General features: G+C 37.1%; 1 protein-coding gene across 5 annotated transcripts in view; it reads right to left on the reverse strand.

Annotated features, from left to right (window-relative positions):
• The window catches only part of LOC126298590 (cAMP-regulated phosphoprotein 21), a 1,220,135-nt gene that overhangs the window by 95,814 nt on the left and 1,098,134 nt on the right, over positions 1-26,187 (reverse strand). For all 5 annotated transcript variants that reach the window (XM_049989965.1, XM_049989963.1, XM_049989964.1 and 2 more), the window contains 2 exons: positions 4,065-4,184; positions 3,797-3,956 (listed from right to left, as the gene is read on the reverse strand). In XM_049989965.1, coding sequence (XP_049845922.1) covers positions 3,797-3,956; positions 4,065-4,184 — 280 coding nt within the window. The remainder of the gene's footprint in view (positions 1-3,796; positions 3,957-4,064; positions 4,185-26,187) is intronic.

The following is a 26,187-nucleotide window of genomic DNA, read 5'->3' on the forward strand; positions in this document are numbered from 1 at the left end:
GTTACGTGATCTATCCACCTTATCTTCAGTATTCTTCTGTAGCACCACATTTCGAAAGCTTCTATTCTCTTCTTGTCCAAACTAGTTATCGTCCATGTTTCACTTCCATACATGGCTACACTCCAAACAAATACTTTCAGAAAGGACTTCCTGATACATAAATCTATATTCGATGTTAACAAATTTCTCTTCTTCAGAAACGCTTTCCTTGCCATTGCCAGTCTACATTTTATATCCTCTCTACTTCGACCATCATCAGTTATTTTACTTCCTAAATAGCAAAACTCCTTTACTACTTTAAGTGTCTCATTTCCTAATCTAATTCCCTCAGCATCTACGGATTTAATTTGACTACATTCCATTATCCTCGTTTTGCTTTTGTTAATGTTCATCTTATATCCTCCTTTCAAGACACTGTCCATTCCGTTCAACTGCTCTTCCAAGTCCTTTGCTGTCTCTGACAGAATTACAATGTCATCGGCGAACCTCAAAGTTTTTACTTCGTCTCCATGAATTTTAATACCTACTCCAAATTTTTCTTTTGTTTCCTTTACTGCTTGCTCAATATACAGATTGAATAACATCGGGGAGAGGCTACAACCCTGTCTCACTCCTTTCCCAACCACTGCTTCCCTTTCATGCCCCTCGACTCTTATTACTGCCATCTGGTTTCTGTACAAATTATAAATAGCCTTTCGCTCCCTGTATTTTACCCCTGCCACCTTTAGAATTTGAAAAAGAGTATTCCAGTCAACATTGTCAAAAGCTTTCTCTAAGTCTACAAATGCTAGAAACGTAGGTTTGCCTTTTCTTAATCTTTCTTCTAAGATAAGTCGTAAGGTCAGTATTGCCTCACGTGTTCCAACATTTCTACGGAATCCAAACTGATCTTCCCCGAGGTCTGCATCTACCAGTTTTTCCATTCGTCTGTAAAGAATTCGCGTTAGTATTTTGCAGCCGTGGCTTATTAAACTGATAGTTCGGTAATTTTCACATCTGTCAGCACCTGCTTTCTTTGGGATTGGAATTATTATATTCTTCTTGAAGTCTGAGGGTATTTCGCCTGTCTCATACATCTTGCTCACCAGCTGGTAGAGTTTTGTCATTACTGGCTCTCCCAAGGCCGTCAGTAGTTCTAATGGAATGTTGTCTACTCCGGGGGCCTTGTTTCGACTCAGGTCTTTCAGTGCTCTGTCAAACTCTTCACGCAGTATCGTATCTCCCATTTCGTCTTCATCTACATCCTCTTCTATTTCCATAATATTGTCCTCAAGTACATCACCCTTGTATAAACCTTCTATATACTCCTTCCACCTTTCTGCCTTCCCTTCTTTGCTTAGAACTGGGCTGCCATCTGAGCTCTTGATATTCATACACGTGGTTCTCTTCTCTCCAAAGGTCTCTTTAATTTTCCTGTAGGCAGTATCTATCTTACCCCTAGTGAGATAAGCTTCTACATCCTTACATTTGTCCTCTAGCCATCCCTGTTTAGCCATTTTGCACTTCCTGTCGATCTCATTTTTGAGACGTTTGTAATCCTTTTTGCCTGCTTCATTTACTGCATTTTTATATTTTCTCCTTTCATCAATTAAATTCAATATTTCTTCTGTTACCCAAGGATTTCTAGCAGCCCTCGTCTTTGTACCTACTTTATCCTCTGCTGCCTTCACTACTACATCCCTCAGAGCTACCCATTCTTCTTCTACTGTATTTCTTTCCCCTATTCCTGTCAGTTGTTCCATTATGCTCTCCCTGAAACTCTGTACAACCTCTGGTTCTTTCAGTTTATCCAGGTCCCATCTCCTTAAATTCCCACCTTTTTGCAGTTTCTTCAGTTTTAATCTACATGTCGTAACCAATAGATTGTGGTCAGATTCCACATCTGCCCCTGGAAATGTCTTACAACTTAAAACCTGGTTCCTAAATCTCTGTCTTACCATTATATAATCTATCTGATACCTTTTAGTATCTCCAGGGTTCTTCCACGTATACAACCTTCTTTCGTGATTCTTAAACCAAGTGTTAGCTATGATTAAGTTGTGCTCTGTGCAAAATTCTACTAGGCGGCTTCCTCTTTCATTTCTTAGCCCCAATCCATATTCACCTACTATGTTTCCTTCTCTCCCTTTTCCTACACTCGAATTCCAGTCACCCATTACTATTAAATTTTCGTCTCCCTTCACTATCTGAATAATTTCTTTTATTTCATCGTACATTTCTTCAATTTCTTCATCATCTGCAGAGCTAGTTGGCATATAAACTTGTACTACTGTAGTAGGTGTGGGCTTCGTATCTATCTTGGCCACAATAATGCGTTCACTATGCTGTTTGTAGTAGCTTACCCGCATTCCTATTTTCCTATTCATTATTAAACCTACTCCTGCATTACCCCTATTTGATTTTGTGTTTATAACCCTGTAGTCACCTGACCAGAAGTCTTGTTCCTCCTGCCACCGAACTTCACTAATTCCCACTATATCTAACTTTAACCTATCCATTTCCCTTTTTAAATTTTCTAACCTACCTGCCCGATTAAGGGATCTGACATTCCACGCTCCGATCCGTAGAACGCCAGTTTTCTTTCTCCTGATAACGACATCTTCTTGAGTAGTCCCCGCCCGGAGATCCGAATGGGGGACTATTTTACCTCCGGAATATTTTACCCAAGAGGATGCCATCATCATTTAATCATACAGTAAAGCTGCATGTCCTCGGGAAAAATTACGGCTGTAGTTTCCCCTTGCTTTCAGCCGTTCGCAGTACCAGCACAGCAAAGCCGTTTTGGTTAATGTTGCAAGGCCAGATCAGTCAATCATCCAGACTGTTGCCCCTGCAACTACTGAAAAGGCTGCTGCCCCTCTTCAGGAACCACACGTTTGTCTGGCCTCTCAACAGATACCCCTCCGTTGTGATTGCACCTACGGTACGGCCATCTGTATCGCTGAGGCACGCAAGCCTCCCCACCAACGGCAAGGTCCATGGTTCATGGGGGGAGGCTTTCTGGAGTAATTTTTGTAATTTCAGAAAAAGACTGCAATGTACACAAAGTGAATGCTATCATTTAAATATGGAATAAGAAAGTATATTAAACTTCTATTACAGGGCAGGCTGTAGGCAAATGTCTGAAAAATGTTCCAAGGTAGAGCAGATGTGGGATAGCTGCTTCTGTGGTTCTTGATGGTATATCTGTTCACTGGTTGTGGTTGTTGTTGTTGTTGCCCACTGTAGAATGGCTGAGTGATGTGCCATGGTGTGACATGTTGCTCTGCTGAAACATTCATGAGGTTTGATGTTTACTCTGTCTTCCATTCAGTCTTTTCCGTGATGGTAGCTAACTCTGGGATTGGAGGATTTCCATATATGGAGTTGTTAGTGGCACATTCTTGACTTGGTGGTATGACAAAACACCAGTAACCACATGTCCATGGAAATGGAGTGTCCTATGTGTTAGGCACTCAGGATGTGGCCACAATGAAATGTGCTGTTGCATGTTTATTACCAATTTTGCACTGTCAATCCAACAGCAAGCACAAGCCCTCATGATATCACAGTCTTGTGATGTACTGAACTATTTCATTTATTGCAATGAGAAAAGTGCTCTCTCTCCCACACAGCAGCTGACACTAATTCAAGTACTCATGAGTGTATTCTTATCTGACAGTGCACTGAATGTCTTTTAATTACAGTTGCTATTCATGGGTCAGTCCATAGTTTTGCTGTACAAAACTTATGTTGTGAAATTTATGCCTCCATACCTATAATTTATTGCAAACCAACAAATGAAAAAGATACATACATTTCTTATCTGGGTCCTTGTCTGTTTGATTATCAGCTTCTGGTTCTGGTGAAGTTCCTCGGCTAAGTTTCACACTGTGGTCTTCTCTTACAACTTTTGGAGGATGTTGAGGATCAAATCGATACAGAGACCCATCAGGGTTTGTGTAAGCCTCAAGGGTCTGCAAAGGTAATACAAACAATTTCAATATATCAGTTTAATCTGAAGTGGAACTGTATTCAGTGATGAAAGTATGTTAATCAAAGACTGTAAATTCATAATCACACACCTGATGATTTATTAGAATGCTTCCTGGTGGAATGGATGACAAGTCACTGACTGCCCACATCACAGGCTCTGCAGTTGGATCTTCTAGGACATTTTGTGGTTGTGGCGCAGGTGGTTCTGTCTAAACAAAATTCTAAATAAGTACTTTAATATTACTTTTAGGAAAAGCTTCCTATGGCTGTAGATTGAGATTCTAAATGGTGTACACTAATTCATCACTTTTAAATCATACAATGAACTTCATACTATACAATGCAGATTAAAAATACACAGTTAAGGGGAAACAAAACATGAGATTTGGTTCAATGACTTAGTGCCACTTATTGATAATACTAACACACAATATTAGAAGTTGTCTCTCTTCTCTGAGTTACTTTTTTTTTTTATTCAAACAAATCTGAGATGTGAGATTCAAAATGGTGTACACTAATTCATCACTTTTAAATCATACAATGAACTTCATACTATACAATGCAGATTAAAAATACACAGTTAAGGGGAAACAAAACATGAGATTTGGTTCAATGACTTAGTGCCACTTATTGATAATACTAACACACAATATTAGAAGTTGTCTCTCTTCTCTGAGTTACTTTTTTTTTATTCAAACAAATCTGATATGTGAATGGAGCACTCATTTTAATAGCTGCTTTTATTTATATTTGTTATTTTCTTGTGGTAAAGCTTTCGCATGTTACAAAACCAGGTGACTTTGAAAATAAAGTACAATGACTAAGAAAGGATGTCTGCATGTGTTATAAATGGACTAGCTACATAAAATGATATCTGGAGCTAAAATAATTATCAAATATCCATTGTCTCTTGTTATCTTACAAAACTTCCAGTCTTAAACTGAACCATGTCAGTCAGCACACAAAGAAAATTGTAAAAAGTCTTTGAGTAGTTTCTAGACTTTTGAAAGAAACATCCAGATCATGAATTTACATAACACACCAGGTATCTCATGGCAACAATGTATAGTTAAAAAATTTGAATCTGAGTAATTATGAAATATGACAATCCATAATTAAAGTAACAGCACACCTGTGAACAGCGAAAATAAAATCATTCCATTTAAGCAAATGAAATATCCTGCATGTATAATTTTAAGCAATTAATCTACTGTGTTTAATATTAGAAAATTGTTTGTTTGTGGGAAAATGCTGTCCCATTACAGTAGGATAAACTATCCTATTCAAAGATAGAATAACAACGGTAAGTATCCAAACTGTATAATAACTTGCTCACTAAAGTTAATTTAGTTTCTTTGAACTGTTTGTTGCACTCAGTCTAGAACTCATAAATCTTATAAACAGTGCCTAATATTCCCAAAAGGAACATACTGATAAGTACAGAGAAATTTAATATAACAAAATCTTTAATTTTATTGCATGGAAACAGATGCCTGGTCAAATATACAGTCTCAAGACATCTATTAGTTGACATTCATATGGGGTGTGTCCACCCTTCATCTTTATTGCAGCTTGATCTCTGCTAGGAACACTATCAGTGAGTAGTCTGAATGTCTGTGAAGGTATGGCAGCCCATTCTTCCTCAAGATTCAAAACAAGAGAGAGTAGTGATATTGGACACTGGGGTCTGGAGTGAATTTGACATTCTAACTCATAAAAAAAGAGGTTCCATTGGGTTCAGGTTGCGACTCTGGGCTGGCCAGTTCATTTCAGGAGTGTTATTGGCCATAAACCATTGCCTCATGGATCCTGCTTTATACCAGATTCATTATCACACTGATACAAGGAATCATCATAAGAGAACATTTCCTGTACTATACACAGTCCACAATGGTGTTGAAAAATCTGTTAGACCATCAATTTTTTTTCACTGGTGCTACACCTAATTACATTCACCAAACTCAAATTATTCCACCAAATTGTAATAGTGTACAGCATGATTCACCACTTCAAATAACTCATTTCCAGTTATCACTTGTCCATTGACATCGCTCTTTCCACCACCCCAAGCATTGCTTAGGATTGACTATAGAAATATGTGGCTTATAAGATGCTGCTCAGTGATCATACCCCATTGTATTTAACTCCTTATGCACCGTCATTGTGTTAGCTGGACTGCTGGTAGCACTTTGGAAATCACATGTGATCCTTCTGCTGATTTCATGTGATATTTTACAGCCACCCTCCACAATACTCAATGGTCACTGCCTGTCAGTTCATGAGGTCTGTCTGGTCTTGGTTTAGCTGTGGTTGTCACTTTGCATTTCCACTTCACAATCACATCACCAACAGTCAACATTGGCAGTTTTAGAACGGTTCAAATGTTCATGTCTGCCTCATTTTATACTCATATGTCCAACTCTTGTGACATCTTGTGGTCAATTACACTTATATAGGGGTGTGCAAATACTTTTAATCTGATAGTTTATAGGTTTCATGAGTGAACACCAGAATGTAGATTGTAGAGAAATTCACATTCAGAAATGAATTCAATGAGTTGCTACATTCATCAACTTGATGAGAGTTTTTTTACAAACTCACATGCCTGAAGGACACAAAGTAATTCAAATACTATCACTGCCCAACAACACTGACTTAGCACCAGAAAGTACTAGTCTATAATCTGTCTATCCATTTGACAATGAGTGGTGTGCCATTTGCAGGTATAGGTACTCAGTACTTTGAAAGCAGTAGTGGTAAAGAGCCAATCCTATTTACAAAAGTTACAAAATTCTGTCTAAAACTGACAGTGATCAATAATTAGTACAAAAAACTTCTTTTATTACAACACTTCCAACATCCTGTGCCACATTAAGTCAATGGTCATAGCAGCTCCAGGATATAGTGAATAATGGCACCCCTTAGGGAATGATGAAAGTGACTTATTCACTGAAGCATCATTTTTCATAACCCCTATCATGAAGGACAGCTTTCAGGGATATAGAATGAGTCAATTTATATGAATGGAAAGCCTCAGAATGTCCATCCTGTTTGCATTGCTGAGGTAGTAATTTGACATGTTTACAAGGTTGTAAAAGCAAAAAGTGGTGGTAAAGAGTGCAATAAGATGCAGATAGTAGAACACCTAACAACAAAGAATGCTTGTCACTTGAGTTCTGACCTCTTACTCAGTTCCTTCTCCTGACTGCAACACAATGATGTAAGAAGGAGCTTTGCTATTCGATTTTTGCTGAAACTTGTAATCTGTGCTATTTTTTATATTAATAACTGAGGATGGATCTGAATGAAATTATTTAAATTTTTTTTGGTCACAAGACAGACAGTAACTTCTTTGAGTTGTGCCATAATGGAGAAAGCTACAATATCCTTTTAAATGCCTGAAGGAGGTAACACAGCTGATGATGTGAAATGCACATTAGGGAATTTTTCCTCCTTATTTATGTGACTCTTCATCCAATGAGGATGAACACAGCTACAAAGCATTCACATACAGGTACATCAGATAGCAATAAATTCTCTGCATATATGATAATTACAAACAATTACAAATCAACTGCAGAACAGTGCATAAAAAGTATCATGATTTGAAAAATTTCTAAGAAGCAACGGGAGCACATAACAGTATTGAGAAACTGGTTAAACCAGAAACTGACAGCAGTGAGATTTTTTTGGGTCAGTACTAATAATTTACTCAAAGGACTACCTATGAGAGGTGAGGGTTGGTGTGCTTGTAGCAGTAGTCAAGAAAATTAAATACACAGGGGTACAAATTGAGTCTACATGCAAAACCATTTTGGCAAAGTGACTATCAGTGGTAAAAAAATGTAGATGAATCCTTCTAGTAGCCATCTTATAACTTCTCCATATATGTAAATGAAAAAGTTGAGTTTACTTGTATGTATGTCTGCCAGTCATTCTGCACTTTAAAAAGGTATGTTTCAGCATATTTTAAGCTTGTGTATTCTATGTATATGAAATTAGTACTTTTCATAATTTCATAATTCATGATTTAACAGATGTAGATTGATCAATGGTTTTATGTGATTTTCATTTTTCTGAGAGATCTGAAGATTGTGGTGAACACAGACAGTCAGAGTTGCAAATAAAACTGGATGTTTTTTTAGTCGGTGACCTGTTTTGGTGTGTGCCCATTCTCAACCAAGCTAATGTTTTCCACGTACAATGTCCATCCAAAATAGCAGTAAATAAAGTGTGTACATATATGTGTGGCCCCATACCCACTTTATTTAGTGCTAGTTTGGATGTAAATTCTACTTGGAAAACATTGATTGGTTCGAGAATGGGTGTAGCCTGAATCCAGTCACTGACTAAATAAACATTCATTTTAGTTGCTACTCTGGCTGTCTCTTTTTGCATCACAATTCAAAATGAGTTGCTGTCCCACTACACTCAGCATTCTGGAGTCATACAAGTTCTTAAAATGGTCACTATGAACTGAAATGAACAGTGTAATGATAATTTTTGTGATAAATGACTGTAATTAAAGAAACATCTTATAATAATTGGAAGAATTCGCAAAAGACTAAGAAAATGGGAATTTTACAAGTAGCAGTTGCAATAAAAATTCCCACAGAATTATTCAGAATGAATTCTACAAAATCATCACTATATTATGAAAAGGGATAGATTTCTACTTGACACATAGAGAAGATGTTGAGCTAAAGACAGGCACAACAAAAAGACTGCTATATATTTGAGCCTCCAGCAAAAAGGTCTTCTTTGAACAGCCACAGACAGTAATCACATGTGTATGAATTGTACTTGCATGAATGTGTGTGTGTTTTCTAATGTAAAAGAAGACCTTTTGGCTGATAGCTCAAATGTACAGCAGTCTTTTTGTTATCCCTGTGTGCGATTCAGTGTCTCCTGTGTGGGGTGAGTAGAAATCTATCCTTTTTTTTTATATTGTCATAATTCAGTCCTAGATTTTCCATTATTTGATTTCTGGGAAACTTATTTAGAAAACCCAACCAATGAGAAATATATCCGTGCGGTTCTCGGCGCTGCAGTCTGGAACTGTGAGACCGCTGTGGCCGCAGGTTTGAATCCAGCCTCAGGCATGGATGTGTGTGCTGTCCTTAGGTTAGTTAGGTGTAACTAGTTCTAAGTTCTAGGGGACTAATGACTTCAGAAGTTGAGTCCCATAGTGCTCAGAGCCATTTGAACCTTTTTTTTTTTTTTTTTTTAGAAATATATAATGCATCTGTAAGTGATAAAGAGGCATTGGTTTCACAATGCAATTGCAGTGTGGATGATCATCCAACTACAAAAGGGACTGTATAAGTAAATATAATAAATATTTATACTTGTGAGTATAGCAGATAGTTCTAGATAAATACATATGTTGCAGAATAACTGAAAATAGTAGGTACCTTTTTGGTCTAGATATATTGTCAGGTAGTTTCTTAAATGTCTGTATGTATTAACTGAAGCCCAGTTGCTATTGGAGCAAATACATCAATACTTTAATCATTATGACAGAAAAGTCTGGTGCAGAATCTTTTCCAAATATCTTCACACATAGATAGAACTCCCAGAGGTGCAAAACATTTGTGTGAACATACTTATTAATTAGATACAGATTGTGATAGACAATAACAAAATGAATGTCAAAATGTTTATTTCTACTTCCTAATGTTCCTTAAGAAAGGGAAAACAAGGAATGTTGCCATCATTCAATTAGTGTACCACTAGGATATAAAAGATACAGAATCCACTACAGACAATGTCGAAGGGATGCTGAAATTGAAAATGGCATATGTTCTAAAAAGGTTACTGTAAGGTATAGCTGCAACAGATTTCACAGCAACCATAAATTGAGCATTAACATTCTGTCACACTGGCAGCCACTGGGTGGTTTAAAATATACCTTCATTTTGTTTTTGTTCTTGCTTAGTTTTGGCTGTGAAGCCAATTTCAAAGGATTGTACAGTATAAGGTATCAAAACGGACATACGTGGGTTGTAAAAAAGGAGTATTAAGGTTTATCACCCCTTTGGTGTTGATGTCTTTAGAATTGTAGCACAAGTGTGGATTTGAAAAGGAACAAGCAGGAAATGAATCATGTCTTTTTAAATTGAGCCATTCCACCATTGGTCATAAGCAACTCAGGGAAGTAGTTGCAAACCTAAATCTCTATGGCTAGATTGGAATTTAAATCACCATCCTCCCACATGTGAGTTAGGTGAGAGGCAAAGCAATCATCAAAGCATAAAAGGCTAAAAATGGGGGTGTTATCCAGACTTCATAATTGAAATAATTGAAGCCTTTACACCAAGTATATCAGCAACAGGAGTGAAGCAACATTTGACTTCAGAGAGCAGGAATCTACTGGACTATGTAGAGTACATTTTTACCGTTATGTGGTTTGATGATTGCTTGGATTCTATTGTAAGTATGTCAGTTTTGATGGGCTAAATTTCACAAATATTTGGAAATGGCTCACAGCCAAAACTTTGAGCTAATGATGAAAAGAAAAGATACTTTAATCTATGCAGCAGTCCATTCATATAAATTTCTAAAAATAATTTCAAATTAATAAAATCTGAAAAATGAAAACTTTTATCACAACACAAATTAAAGATGTTTTCAAGACATTCCTACATAATAAGGCTGATTTCTGAAATACCATTCTTGGAAAATAAGCTGTATGCAATGTACTTCCAAGTATTTTCAGTATACATAATTAAAATATGTAAACATTCATTACTATTCTAATCATTTATTTTATTTTTATTTGTTTTATTTTTTAAACTGTTGTTTCACATTTTACATACATGGATGGCTTTTTGTTGTTTCTTACTTTACTGTTTACATACACATATTTTGCTAATTGAAAATAAAAAGTAACTAATTATTATGAAATAAAATATTTACAATATTGATAACCTGTAAGGAAATGCATAAAACCTGACTTTTTTACACCATACACATAAAATAACAAAATTTCATCACACAATATACACAACAAAGAAGACAATACAGAACAAAAATCAACAGAATTTCAAATTGTGACAGGTGATCCTCTAAATGTCTTCATTTGTACCAGGCATATTTTATTACATTTGCAAGCCTTGGTGAAGAGAATTTATTATATGTTAGTGACAACAGCTTGATTGTACTGTTTCTTGCCTGGAGAATGACATCATAATCATTTAACAGGAGTAGATTTGAAAACTTTCTCACAAAGTTTTTCCAGTTTAGACAGCTGTATACATTACACAGCTCTGGGATCATTAAACATTTCTTGTTCTCAGGTACAAAGCTCAAAACAGTTTTTTTCACATTGACCACCAACCTTCTCATAGTTTTAAATGAAACTAATGGTGAGCTTCGAGCAAGAATTAGAGAATCTCTTTTTGAAGCCCCAAATGTCCTTGTGACAGCTTTGAAATCTTGTAAAGAAATGTCTGACCATATCAAAAGCTATTTGAAAGATGTTTTCTTTTCCAGTGAGGGAGAAATATCTGTATAATTGTTAGGTTCTTGCAATGGTCAATATGAAAGAACCATTTAGAGCATCATATCTAGAGAAAAGGAAATTGTTCATCTGGTGATCTCAAAGGGCTCAAAGACACAGGCACAGCCATGGGATATATACAGGTTCTGATGTTGGAAGAACTTTGTGATAAGACTTTCAGATCTATTTCTGTTGAATGATTATAATGTCAATCTACACTTGAGAAACAATATAATCAAGTGGCAGCAGTTAGTACATGACCATTTCTCTTCACCAAGGCTTACCAATGTACTGGAAAAAGCCTGATACCTCTCAGGATATTCAGAAGATCACCCATGATAACTTTAAATCCTGCTGAATTTTGTTTTACATTGTCTTCCATGTCATATACACTCCTGGAAATGGAAAAAAGAACACATTGACACCGGTGTGTCAGACCCACCATACTTGCTCCGGACACTGCGAGAGGGCTGTACAAGCAATGATCACACGCACGGCACAGCGGACACACCAGGAACCGCGGTGTTGGCCGTCGAATGGCGCTAGCTGCGCAGCATTTGTGCACCGCCGCCGTCAGTGTCAGCCAGTTTGCCGTGGCATACGGAGCTCCATCGCAGTCTTTAACACTGGTAGCATGCCGCGACAGCGTGGACGTGAACCGTATGTGCAGTAGACGGACTTTGAGCGAGGGCGTATAGTGGGCATGCGGGAGGCCGGGTGGACGTACCGCCGAATTGCTCAACACGTGGGGCGTAAGGTCTCCACAGTACATCGATGTTGTCGCCAGTGGTCGGCGGAAGGTGCACGTGCCCGTCGACCTGGGACCGGACCGCAGCGACGCATGGATGCACACCAAGACCGTAGGATCGTACGCAGTGCCGTAGGGGACCGCACCGCCACTTCCCAGCAAATTAGGGACACTGTTGCTCCTGGGGTATCGGCGAGGACCATTCGCAACCGTCTCCATGAAGCTGGGCTACGGTCCCGCACACCGTTAGGCCGTCTTCCGCTCACGCCCCAACATCGTGCAGCCCGCCTCCAGTGGTGTTGCAACAGGCGTGAATGGAGGGACGAATGGAGACGTGTTGTCTTCAGCGATGAGAGTCGCTTCTGCCTTGGTGCCAATGATGGTCATATGCGTGTTTGGCGCCGTGCAGGTGAGCGCCACAATCAGGACTGCATACGACCGAGGCACACAGGGCCAACACCCGGCATCATGGTGTGGGGAGCGATCTCCTACACTGGCCGTACACCTCTGGTGATCGTCGAGGGGACACTGAATAGTGCACAGTACATCCAAACCGTCATCGAACCCATCGTTCTACCATTCCTAAACCGGCAAGGGAACTTGCTGTTCCAACAGGACAATGCACGTCCGCATGTATCCCGTGCCACCCAACGTGCTCTAGAAGGTGTAAGTCAACTACCCTGGCCAGCAAGATCTCCGGATCTGTCCCCCATTGAGCATGTTTGGGACTGGATGAAGCGTCGTCTCACGCGGTCTGCACGTCCAGCACGAACGCTGGTCCAACTGAGGCGCCAGGTGGAAATAGCATGGCAAGCCGTTCCACAGGACTACATCCAGCATCTTTACGATCGTCTCCATGGGAGAATAGCAGCCTGCATTGCTGCGAAAGGTGGATATACACTGTACTAGTGCCGACATTGTGCATGCTCTGTTGCCTGTGTCTATGTGCCTGTGGTTCTGTCAGTGTGATGATGTGATGTATCTGACCCCAGGAATGTGTCAATAAAGTTTCCCCTTCCTGGGACAATGAATTCACGGTGTTCTTATTTCAATTTCCAGGAGTGTACATTACGTGAAGAAATTTCATTCATTTTATGTGCATGGCGTAAAAAAAAAAAAACCCTTATGTTATTTCTTTACAGATAGTCAATATTGTAATTGATGATGAAATCTTCTCACGTTAATAGGTGAGTCAAGAGATTGCTCTGCAGCAACATTTCAGCAAGTTTCCTACTTGTCATCTGCATCCAAAGATGGTAAGTAGGAAACTTGTTGAAACATATATTATAATAATGAGTTACTTTCTACTGTCAATTAGCAAAATACATGTATATAAACAGTAAAGTAAGAAACAAAAAAGCCATATATGTAAAATGTAAAACAAAATTTTAAAACATAAAACAAATATAAGTAAAATAAATTATTAGAATAGTAATGGATGTTTGCATATCTTAATAAGGTATGTTGAAAACTCTCGGATAGCACATTGTGTACAGCTTATTTTCCCGAAATAGTATTTAAGAAACCAGCTTCACTACACGAGGATGTATTGGTCTTAAAAGATTCTTTAATTTGTGTCATAACAAAGGTTATCATTTTTGAAAATTAATTAACAATGGTGGGGAATTTTGCAAAATTTCAAATTATTATAAAAGTTGACTGAACAGTTTTCAAGAACATTTATTACAAACCAGTATCAATTTTTATAGAAAAACATTTTTTATGTATCATCACTTCAAAGATATTCCCTCTAAACCTAAAAGGGTAAATTACCTTTCATTGTATGTTTTACCGCTTGAAAGTGAAATTGGACAAAAACAAAAAAAATACATATTGCACTATTTTGCACCTTCTACATACCTGCCAAGTTTCATCAAGATTGTTTATTGGGAATTTTACTTTGATAGCAAACTGTATTTTATCAGTGACTGCATATACTTGGTTTTACACAAAGAATTTGATCAGCTTTAGGTGATTTGTAAAACTCTATTAGGAAACTGAAATTTGTCTATGAAAGAAAACTATACTGTACTTAAAAATCTCACATAACAGAAATAAAGCTAATATTTTGAAGAAGCTTACTTAGAAAATTTCTTATAATGAATGTATTAACTTTTCTTTATTTTCTTTCACATAACACATGTAAAATATTCTCACTTAGAGACATACAAGCAACTGCTTTGCCCATTCCCATTATGTCAGTGGAAAATGGGGAAACCGTGATAATAACATAGTAGAATTACAATAAATAATATGAAGTCAATGTTTTTTCCAATTAACGTGAAATCTGAAGTTTTACAAAATATCACAGCCTTTTGCATTTTCACTTATAAAACTGTTATACATCTGAGAATTGCAGTTTACTGTTATTTGTAACTGATAGTTATGGTATGTTGAAATTGAATTTTGACTTTTTCCCCCTCAAGGCTGAGGCTCATTACAGTTCATTCCCCACATAGTAAACCCTGATGTGACATCAAACTGAAATACCATATTTCCAACGAATTATATTCCAACTACTTTAACTATGAACATCTCATTTCCTGAAACTTTTACAAAACAAATCATACAGGAAATGACACAGTTTGTAGATAACTTTAATTTGGTATATCAATTAATCATACTTTTGTTATCTGCAAGTATAAATAAGAAAACAATCAAATTCAGCGCTTTAGTTTGCAAAAACATAAATGGTGTCAGTTCAGTTTGCTTCTATCAACCAATCACAGAAATGGATACATAATGTCACACAAACATCACAAACATTACATTCAACAGATGGAATAATTTAAATCAGGCTGCATGAGTATTCTGTGGTACCCATAGAGGGAGAACTTCAGACATTTGCTAGCCATTACTATAGATTCTCACAAACATGGAGTTATGGTGAACTGTTTCTAAAGACTGTATTAGTGGCTGTTATTAAATTAACACAATTTATATTAACTGTCATGGTACTTTCCACTGTTTGCTTACACAGAAGAAGGATGCAGATGAATATCTCACACAAGTGGCAAAACAGGTAGTATTCTGAAAACTTCTGCTGATTTTACAACTGTACCATTGAATAATATAGTTCATCTATTAATGCAAACTTTTAAATTTTATGGATGTTCTGATAACTGTTTGAAAATAACAATTATTATGATTATTTATCCAAAACAATTAATTCCTGGAAATCTAAGAGAGAGTTGTAAATCTAGAATTCTAATACTCAAATAATCAATGGGAGGACTATTTACACAATCTGAATTTAGTGACCTGTTGAATTTCTGAAGATTCTCAGTAGCCTGTCCTTTGCTCACTATGAACGTACTAAATACATTTATATTATGAAAAAGGCATTATTCTGTAACACATCAAGAATACAGACTCAATACAGAAATTATGGTTTTTTGCATTCTATTGTAGTCATATGTATAATTATTTATTTGACTATGATTAATTATTTGCACATAAACAGCACAATAATGATGATGGACTGATTGATACATAAGTGAAATAATTTCTAAGTTCTTGATCTAGTCAGTGCCAGACATTTGATTATCAAATATACACGAAATCCTTCCTCCAATTTTTGTGAGCTGACATTTTGTTGAACTTAGTTACACTGTCCGACAATCTAATTTTACAAAATATGAAAGAGCAAAAGCATGCAAATTATGAATGCAATATTGTCTGGTAACCACAACAAAAGATATTAACAGAAAGTATCACTTTTATGTTATGTGTTCTCAACAATGCAAGCCTTCATAGATGAATAAAAAGTGCGTGCTGGGCTAAACTGAAATTTAGACATTTGTCATAAGGATATATGCAAATGGCCCAGTTTCAACATTACAGACACAATCAAGATACTCTACCTGGGTAGTAAGAGAGTATCAAATTTTTAAATATTATTTCCATGTTTATTGATTGTGAGATAGTGTGAGATGAATCCTAGCTGTAAGTCAAGGATATAAATACTTTGCCAGATGCACATTAGTAGAGAATCTATTAATATTTTTAAGAGATTTAGTAGCTTGAATTATTTCTGTGGTTGCTGCATCTATGAAAGTATTGTCTGATAGCAGTTCCTGCATCTGCTACACTAGATCCAAGGGATCAGTGGTTAGTTAATTATTCATTCTTAATGTCTATGCTTGTTGCTTCCACCACTGCAGTTGAACTGAGTAATGTACTCTGAATTATCTGGTTGAATCACTAAAAACTACTTGTCTTTTCTTCACTGTCAATTTGAATAATACTGTTCTCATTGTAAATTTTATAATTTTTGTATACTCTACACTAAACGATATGATAATTGTGTTTTTCAAAGTCTACTACATAAATGTCAAATCATAATTTACTTGTTCAGAGAGCATGTATAAGTCCATTGCATTAGTTCTTTGTATCATTTTTAGTATCTTGTAAAGTGTTAATTTTATATTTATTATATTAAATTGTAGACTTGTGCTGTGTGTATGCTGTTTGGTATTATTACACCATGTAAGTGACACACAGGATGATGATAAACTAAAGAAAAAAACTAGGCATGGGAGAAAAATTATTCATGAGCGTATTAGCCTAAGAATGACTGGAGACAGATGGTGATATAACGTTTCTGATCTTTCGACTATATGTTAATGGCTTAGGTTGTATCCCAATTTTCTTCACTACAGCACATAGAGCTAAGGTATTTGACAATGACAATCTGTTAATAGGAAGGGTGAATTAAGTGTCTATTTTTATCCTCATCAAGACATGACACTACGCTCTACATTCACTCAAAATAGTCATATATATTATTGAAATAAACAATTGAAACATAATTATAGATCAGAAAAAGGCAGTGACAAACCATCTAGCCAAGAATAGGAATTTGGGATATCTGCACTGTCCCTATTACTCATTAACATGCATGGGAGAGACACTGACAATTTTCTACCACACTGTCAAAGATTTCATACTGTTTAGTAGATACTGATCTCATTCCTTTATCAGTAATCTTACAGTCAAAGTCAGTGAACCAAATCTCTTTTCTGGTATAATTTTATGCAGATTTTTATAAATGGTTTTATACATCAATTTGTTTTATTCTTTAAGGGTTTAATGTTATTGTACATATAGTAAAATTAATATGGTAAAATTTATGACACAGTACTTCAAAATGAATTGTTGTTTCAGCAGTGGTGTGAACTCTGTTTTGGACTTCCTGGTGGATTAAAACTGTGTGCCAGAATGGGTCTCGAACCCAGAATGTTGCCTGTTGTTAGAAAAGCTCTTACTGAATGAGCTGGCACACATTTAGAATTTATTATTCAATGCTGCATTCCCCAAGAGGTTGAAACTGTCAAAAATGAAGTGATTATTCAAAAACTAAGACCAGTACCAAAAGGATGAAGGAAGATTTTAATGTCTCGTTGGCAACGAGGTCATCAAATACAGAATACAAGCTTGGATTACAAAACGATGTGGAAGAAAATTTCCCTAGTTCTTGTCAAAGAAACCATCCTGACATTGGTATGGAATAATCAAGTAGCATTTAAAAATATATATAAATAAAATAAAACAAATAAAACAGTAGGCAAGCACTTGCTACAGAACCAACAAAAGAAATTAGTGGTTTACAGGTTTACACAACATTACCTCCTGATTATCAACTTTGTAAGAGAGAAGTTTCAGTAAATGGGTAGCCTGTTAAACTATAAAGAGGAAGTTAATACAAGTGATTCAGAAAATGATGTACATGCAGCAGAGTGCTCAGGTCATAGATAGTCCAGGTCAAGAGTGAAAGCATCAAAAGCCTGAACGAAATCCAATAAGAACAAGAAATTGCCAACTATTGCTATTCACTTGGGCCACCATACCAATTATCTGAAAAGCATTAGGAAGAAAAAATGCAGAGCACCTGATCTCACTTATGATTATATAACAACTTTTTATCATCATGAGAACAGTTAAAAGAACAGACCACGATAAACTATTAATGAAACACATGGTAATCACATTACCATGCAGAAAAATCAAGAAAGGAGCACAAAGGAAGAATATTGTTTTGATAATGTACAGCAAAAGGAAAAAGTATACGAGACAGAATTCTTTATGTGCTACAAAATTTCAAGCAACTTCAGTGATGTCCAAAGACGCACTCAAATTTAGCCAATAAATTTTATGTAATAGGGAAGTTACTGGTTCAATACTGGGGAAGGGGTGGGGCAGGGAGGGGGGTTAGACCACAGAACTACTAAAGATCAGGAAGTTACACAAGCTATAAAGAATTATATCAAAACAAATAGGTGTAGAGAGAGCCACTATTCAATTAAAAAAGTCCAAAAAAGGGTAGTTACCATCCAAGATGAATGCAGTCAAAATGTGGATACATTTCTATAGAAAAAGAGACTTCCAACCTTCCAACTATCTCTTTATCAAAGTAAAAATGTATTTACTATCACTGCTTTAACTTGTCATTTAAAACACCCAATATGGACACATGCTCAACATGCAGGATTAGTCTGCTGAAATTAAGAGGAAGAACAAGATCTGGAGAAAAATAATCAGTTAATAAAAAATCACAAATTGCACAAACTTCATTCAAAAAAATTTTATGCAATAATGAAGGAGGAAAATCCTAAGGTGGTTAATGCACATTCTGATGTACAACAAAAGCAGGCAGTATCAAAGCTCTCTGCAGATGAAGCATTCTATTCAAGACAGGTTTGGCTACACAGTTTGGGCATTATGATTCATTCCCGAGTGAAGAGAAGGGAAAGGATTGCTTTCTATACTTGGCTTGAAACAGAAGGACTGAAATAATGTAGCCAAGTAGCCTCTTCTCCATTGGACTTTCTCAGAAACTTTGATGTGTCCTAACAAAAAAATGATCCAAATGAAATCCACTTAGTTTCTGACTCCTGTACCAGTCAAAATAAAAATACAGTAATGATGTGCATTATAGTGGCCTTATGGAAGAGAGCAGAAAATTTAATAAGTTGGTGCCTTATGTCCCTATTCATGGTCTCAGCTGTATGCTCCCTGACACAGTGTTGGTAGACTGTAAAGTGCTGCAACAATATGGCATGGCAAGATACTGAATAAAGATTTGGAAACAAAGTATCACAAGTCTAGTGCACTAAAAGCCCTGTAATCTAAGATGACTTTCAAAATTACTGCCAAGTGAGTGATGGCTTATGAAATAAGGTACTGTTGTCAGTGTCAGACAGTTATACTGGAATTTTTGCAGAGGTTGGGGAATGGAAATTCAGAAATAATAGTCAGGAAGTTAGTTAAGCACCCGCCTTGGGACTTGGGAAAGAAGAACATGTTCAGCAAGAAAAATAAAAATGATGTCAGAAAACTTTTGAAGCATTTTAATGTAGAGGAGGAACAGATGAGTTTTTTAAGTACATTGTTGAAACTTGTCAACCAATTTCCTGTTAAATATGGTTTCAACCAGTATTTTGTGTTGTATGTCAATAACAATTATTGCTATTTTGCACTTCTGCTTATCAAATATTTATGTAAATGCATGATGCTAATGTGTTATACTGTAGTACATTATTGTATTTCTACGCAAAATGACCAATAAAGTAGCTTTCTTTGTAACTAAAGATAAAAAATAAACAGAATAAATCAGTCTGAATGTGTACATTAACAAAACTTTTTAACTGCCAGCTTTGCATTTATTGACTTTTGAATGAACTTGTAAATTTTGTCCCTCTACTCTGATATAAAAAATGAATTTTTTTGAAAACGTCAACACTCAGTCAGAATTTTGCGTACAAAAGCAGTGTAAATCTTAAATTATCTCATTTATATAATGAGTATTTTGGTATGATACTTAAAACAAATATATTTCCTCAAAAGTTTACTTTTTTTCCTTTATAAACTTTTGTAAAAACACTCCTCAATTTAGGAAATGATAGAAAACTTAAATCTGTGTGGCTGGATGTGTATCTGAATGGTCATCCTCCTTAATGCAAGTCGAGTGTGCTAATAACAGGTGCAAGGTAGAAGACACAACACTTCTTTTTACATAAAGTGTTCACAGTACTGTTTTGGTATGACTAGTTAATATTTTTTCGGTCACATCCAATGTATTGCTTTCTATCTTACTGCAGACAACACTGATATGGAACTCAAATCATTGCCATGTAGACAGGAAAATCACTTCACTGTTCTACTTAGATGTACTGTCAACTGTAATCATTATGGACTTGGCAGGCACTTGTCTCTTTACTTGTGTTCGTCACAGACTTGGGTTCTTGTACAGTGGAACAGAAGCATTCAAAATAATTGTAAAGTCAACATATGTATTTTTGATGTATGTGTTAGGGAAATGATAATGGCTGTACTATTCAATGTTTGTATCAGGAGATGTTTACAGAATGAAGGTGTCCAAGAGAGCACTTATTCTGGCAGCCACTTGGGAGTTAGGGTGCAACAAGCAATAGATTGTAGTTTAGAATGGAACACATGCTGTCTGTTGTCTGGGCTCTGAGATAATAACTGAATCATTCCAATGACTAGCAGAAAAGGTGGGGAAAACTAACCTTGCTCATCAAATTCCAACAGAGTTTACAATCTGCACCATTGTTTCAAGAACTAATCATAGCTCCCTGGATGTGAGTCAAGTGGAATGCTTGAACAAGAGACTTCAAAGTTTCTTTGATGAACTATGCTATGACTTCATAAGCTTGTGTGATGGAACTGAGAATTGCAAACTCCCTACAAATGAATCAGTGGTGCACTATATACCAGAAGCTGCTTCTTAGGTAGCTTATTGTCTGGGGTGCACACCAGTTTTTTGCTGTTGTTTTAAGACTTCACAGTATAGTGATCAACTGCTGCTAAGCAGACTGAGGTATCTGAGTTGGAAGCACTCCTAAAAGGCAGTGAAGCCCCACATAAAACTAACTAAAACTCAACATTCATAGCAATGAGATTTTTTGTATAGATGCAAGTATATGCCAAAAAGAAAAGGTAATGGGTAATGGAGGTGGTGTATTCATTGCTGTGGACAAGAAATTCAGATTTACTGAAATGGAAACAAAAGTTTCTTTCCAAATTTTTGAGACATTAACTTGTAACTGGGTCATTTTATTGACCATTTGCCTCATTTTACAGTGTTGAAGAGTATTTATCACAGTAAATTTGTATATATTGTTACTTATAATTAATTATGTTAGAATGAAAGAAAAAATGATAGACAGTATATGATAATGAATGTTTTCTATTTTTGAAATGTTCTACATTACATGTACATTCATTGTACACAATGTAATCTTACAGTATCAAATAAAATTCAAATTCAATTCATCTGCAGATGTAACAGAAAAATTAAGAGAAACTGATAGTTTGCTAATGCAGATTTTCTGCAATAATGCTGTCATTGTTGGAGGAGACTTTAGTTAATCAATATTTGATTTAAATAATTGCAATTTGGTATGTGGAGGATATGAGAAGAATGTGAAACAATATTAAACACTTTCTCTGAAAACTACTCAGGACAAATAGTTCTGAAGCCCACTGCTGACAGAAATACTCCTACATTAAATCTAATGATAACAAATACACCTCACCTCTGTGAGTGAGGCAGTTGTAACAGTAACTGAAGTACACACAGTAACTATTACTAGTAAAAAGCTGTAGTTTTACTAAACTAGATAAAGACATAATAGTGTCATATCTCAAGGAGTAATGTGACATATTTAGCTATAGCCAGGAACATAAATATGGAGGAATTGTGGCTCAAGTTTAGAAAAATAATTACTGAGTACTGGATAGCTATATTACTAACAGAAAATTTCATGATGACAGGTCTCTTCTTTGGTACAGACATACTGTAAAGAAACCTCTAACAAACCAGCAGCTTCTTCACTATAGGTGCATAACAGAGCACAGTGTAATAGATGGAGAGATGCTAAATTAAACATGTTTGGTTGTCAGACTGGCAATGTGTAAAGTCTTCAGTGACTACCTTAGCAGAATTTATTGAAACTCCTCTCACAAAACCCAATGATATTTTGGCCATATGTAAATGCCTCAAGTTGCACTGAAGCTAGTATTGAGACACACATGTACATATGCTCCATGAGCTGAAATTGGGGATAGTAATACAAAACAGTTTTGCTGAACTTGAATTTCAGATGTTTCATAGCTAAAGAGAGTCTGAAAGAACTGTCCTAGATTAATTCTCACACTGTAGCAAATAGGACTGATATCAGTGACACTGAGCAACAATGAAAGGTCTCTAAAATTGGACAAGGGCCCTTGACACAAAAGAATCCCTGCCACATTCTATACAGAGTTTGCAGCAGAATGAGGCTTTCCCTTAAACATAATATATTTTAGATCCCTCAAATGAAGCAGTGTGATAAGTAGCTAGAAGAAAGCACAGTTCATAACCATCTAGCGGAAAAGTAATGAAAGTGATCCCCTAAACTACCATCCAATGTCAATGACAATCACATGTTGCACAATCTTAAAATATATTTTGAGCTCCTCCTTCCCAGCCAAGATGGATTCCAGAAACATTGGTCATAAAGAATCAAACTTGCACTTTCCTCTCATAACATTCTGAAAGTGATGGGACAAGGCAGTTAGGTAAATGCAGCATTTCTTGAGTTCCAAAAACCATTTATCTGAATACCTCACAAATGCTTGTTAACTGAAGTATGTTCATTATGGTACAAAACAAAATTTGTGATGGAATTGTGGATATTTTGGTACAGAAATGCAGCATATTATCTTGGATGAAGAGTCATCAATATATGTAGGAATAACTTCATGTATGCCTGAGAAAAGTGTGCTGGGACCTTTGTCATTCAAGTTGTATAGCAATGACCTGCCAGATATTGTTAATTGAAATCTGGAAAATTTTGCAGATGAAGCAGTTTTCTGTAATGGGGTACTATTCATAATAAGGTGCACATATATTCTAAAGGGTCTTACTAAGATTTAAAAGTGGTGCACAGAATGTCAACTCGCTTTAAATATTCAGAAATGTAAAATTTTACAGTCCACAAAACACACAAGTGATGTGAAATGGAGTGGTCACATAGGTTCACTTATAGGTAAAGCAGGTGGCAGGCTTCTTCAGTTCATTATTAGGTTACTGGACAAAAAAGACTGCTTACAAAAGACTTCTATGTCCTATTCTAGTATACTGTTCAAGTATATGAGTGTCATAGTAAATATGAATAACAGTGGGTATTGAAAGTATATAATGAAAGGTAACACCAATGGTGACACATATTTAACCCATGGGAAAGTGACACAACAATACTGAAAAACTTGAATTGGCAGAAACATGAAGAGAGGTGCCAACTATCCCACAAAAGACTGCTAGTAAAGTTCCAAGGACCATTATTAAGCAAGGAATTTAGGAATATATTACAGTAGCCTATGTATAATTCCTCTAGGGAGTACAAAGACTAGATTAAATTAATCACAGTCCTCATAGATGCTTTCTTCCTATGCTGGATATGTAGGTATATTGCTTGACATTTGCTAAGGTACAGAGACATTAATAGACAGGAATAACTACAGCCTATAATGGTTGTCGTGAAACACAACTATTATGTACTAAAGGTGATGTGGTATATTTATAACAAAAACTGATACAGATCTCACCGTATGTGAAAAGCAGCGTAGCAGACATGAATAATGTTCACATTTGGCACAAGTAAAAGTCCCAACATGCCCTCCTCAGGCACTATGGATATTTAGCATCTGTTATTCATGCTGGCTACCAAACTTTTGAGGAGTCCTTGGAGCATATTGTCCTACTTCTTTCTCAAGGCAGTTTTCAGTTCTTGCACAGTTTGGGGAAATGGTGTTCACTGAGAAACCTGTCTGCCAAGTGCATCCAGGAATGCTCCATAGGGTTTAAGACTGGGGGTATGCAGGTCATTTCATACATTCAATATCTTCAGTTCTCAGTGTTTCCAAGACCTCAGTGGTGAGGGCATGTGTGTGTGTAGGGGGCAGGGGGGGGAGAGTCATCCATAAACAGAAAGTTGGGACATACTGCACCCCTAAACAGACAGACATGATCCAAAATAATCTCCTGGCAATACTGATGTGTACCTTGCCCAAAAATATACAGCTGTGTTGGGACATTCTGCATAATGCCTGCCCACAGCATGAGGCCTAGGCCATACCTTTAACATTCATGAACATCCTGTGATGTGTAAAATGCTCCTGGCACTCTTCACTCTAACTGGTGGAATGAACCACTCGAATCAAGAGGGATTTATCAGAGAACATAGCTCTGGACCACTGTTGCTTATCTCAACCAACATGCTCCCTCCAAGAATGAGCTCTTTCTCAGTGTTGGCATGGTTGGAGTGGGATGTATTTAACAGCCTTCCAAGCATGTTACAATGTCTATAGGGATATGTCTAGGACTGAAATGTCCACTTCTTTCCACCAATAGATCTATGTATTGATCCTTTTGTGGTGTACCTACAACCACTAGCATACTTTTGCATAGCTTTTCCAACTTTAGCAGCATTTTTTATTTGCAAGATGACAGTTGTGGCCACACCCATCATTATGGCCAGGATAGTGACACTTTGACCAGCTTCAAGCCATCCACCTGCTCACCCACAATTTTAAACACTCAAAAGATTTCTTGCAGACATTTTGGTGTACCACACAAAGTGTTGCACTAATCAGTTCCACAACAAAATTCATCAAACACTGTGCTGCATGAACACTCAAATGCATACAGACTGTTCATGCATTGGCTTCTTGGCAGTTAACATGTCTCACCCTCTCATCTGAGGTGGAAGCCTTGCCTCCAACTACCAAGCATGCAGAATGTAGTTGTCTGCATCTTGTGGCTCCCATCGGCATCAATAACACCTGTTCCTTGGGTTCTCAGTTCATCCTAAGTTTGTATGGGTGGCTGGTAGAGGTAGTGAAGACTGATGGCCACACAGGCAGGGTGCAACCAGATCTCACAATCTGCAGCATTGTTCCCAGAGCTGATCGAGTTCCTTTGGCCAGGAGCACCCTACTCAGGTAGCATACTACTTGTGGAGTTCACATGGTGGTTTTAGGCAGGGCAACAGTTTGACCTTTTATGGTGAACACTCACCAGTCGATATGCTAAGAGTGAGATCAGACTGTGTAAAAAGTAAAAATTTTCAAAGGAAATTCTGGAAGTGTTCGTAACAAAGTTCCTCAATTTACTGACCTCCATGAAAGTTGTTGCACTCAAATTACACAAAGAAGAAGGTTCTGAAATACACTCCTGGAAATTGAAATAAGAACACCGTGAATTCATTGACCCAGGAAGGGGAAACTTTATTGACACATTCCTCGGGTCAGATACATCACATGATCACACTGACAGAACCACAGGCACATAGACACAGGCAACAGAGCATGCACAATGTCGGCACTAGTACAGTGTATATCCACCTTTCGCAGCAATGCAGGCTGCTATTCTCCCATGGAGACGATCGTAGAGATGCTGGATGTAGTCCTGTGGAACGGCTTGCCATGCCATTTCCACCTGGCGCCTCAGTTGGACCAGCGTTCGTGCTGGATGTGCAGACCGCGTGAGACGACGCTTCATCCAGTCCCAAACATGCTCAATGGGGGACAGATCCGGAGATCTTGCTGGACAGGGTAGTTGACTTACACCTTCTAGAGCACGTTGGGTGGCACGGGATACATGCGGACGTGCATTGTCCTGTTGGAACAGCAAGTTCCCTTGCCGGTCTAGGAATGGTAGAACGATGGGTTCGATGACGGTTTGGATGTACCGTGCACTATTCAGTGTCCCCTCGATGATCACCAGAGGTGTAAGGCCAGTGTAGGAGATCGCTCCCCACACCATGATGCCGGGTGTTGGCCCTGTGTGCCTCGGTCGTATGCAGTCCTGATTGTGGTGCTCACCTGCACGGCGCCAAACATGCATACAACCATCATTGGCACCAAGGCAGAAGCGACTCTCATTGCTGAAGACGAC

This window comes from Schistocerca gregaria, chromosome X, assembly GCF_023897955.1.
Source record: "Schistocerca gregaria isolate iqSchGreg1 chromosome X, iqSchGreg1.2, whole genome shotgun sequence".
Lineage (NCBI taxonomy): Eukaryota > Metazoa > Arthropoda > Insecta > Orthoptera > Acrididae > Schistocerca > Schistocerca gregaria.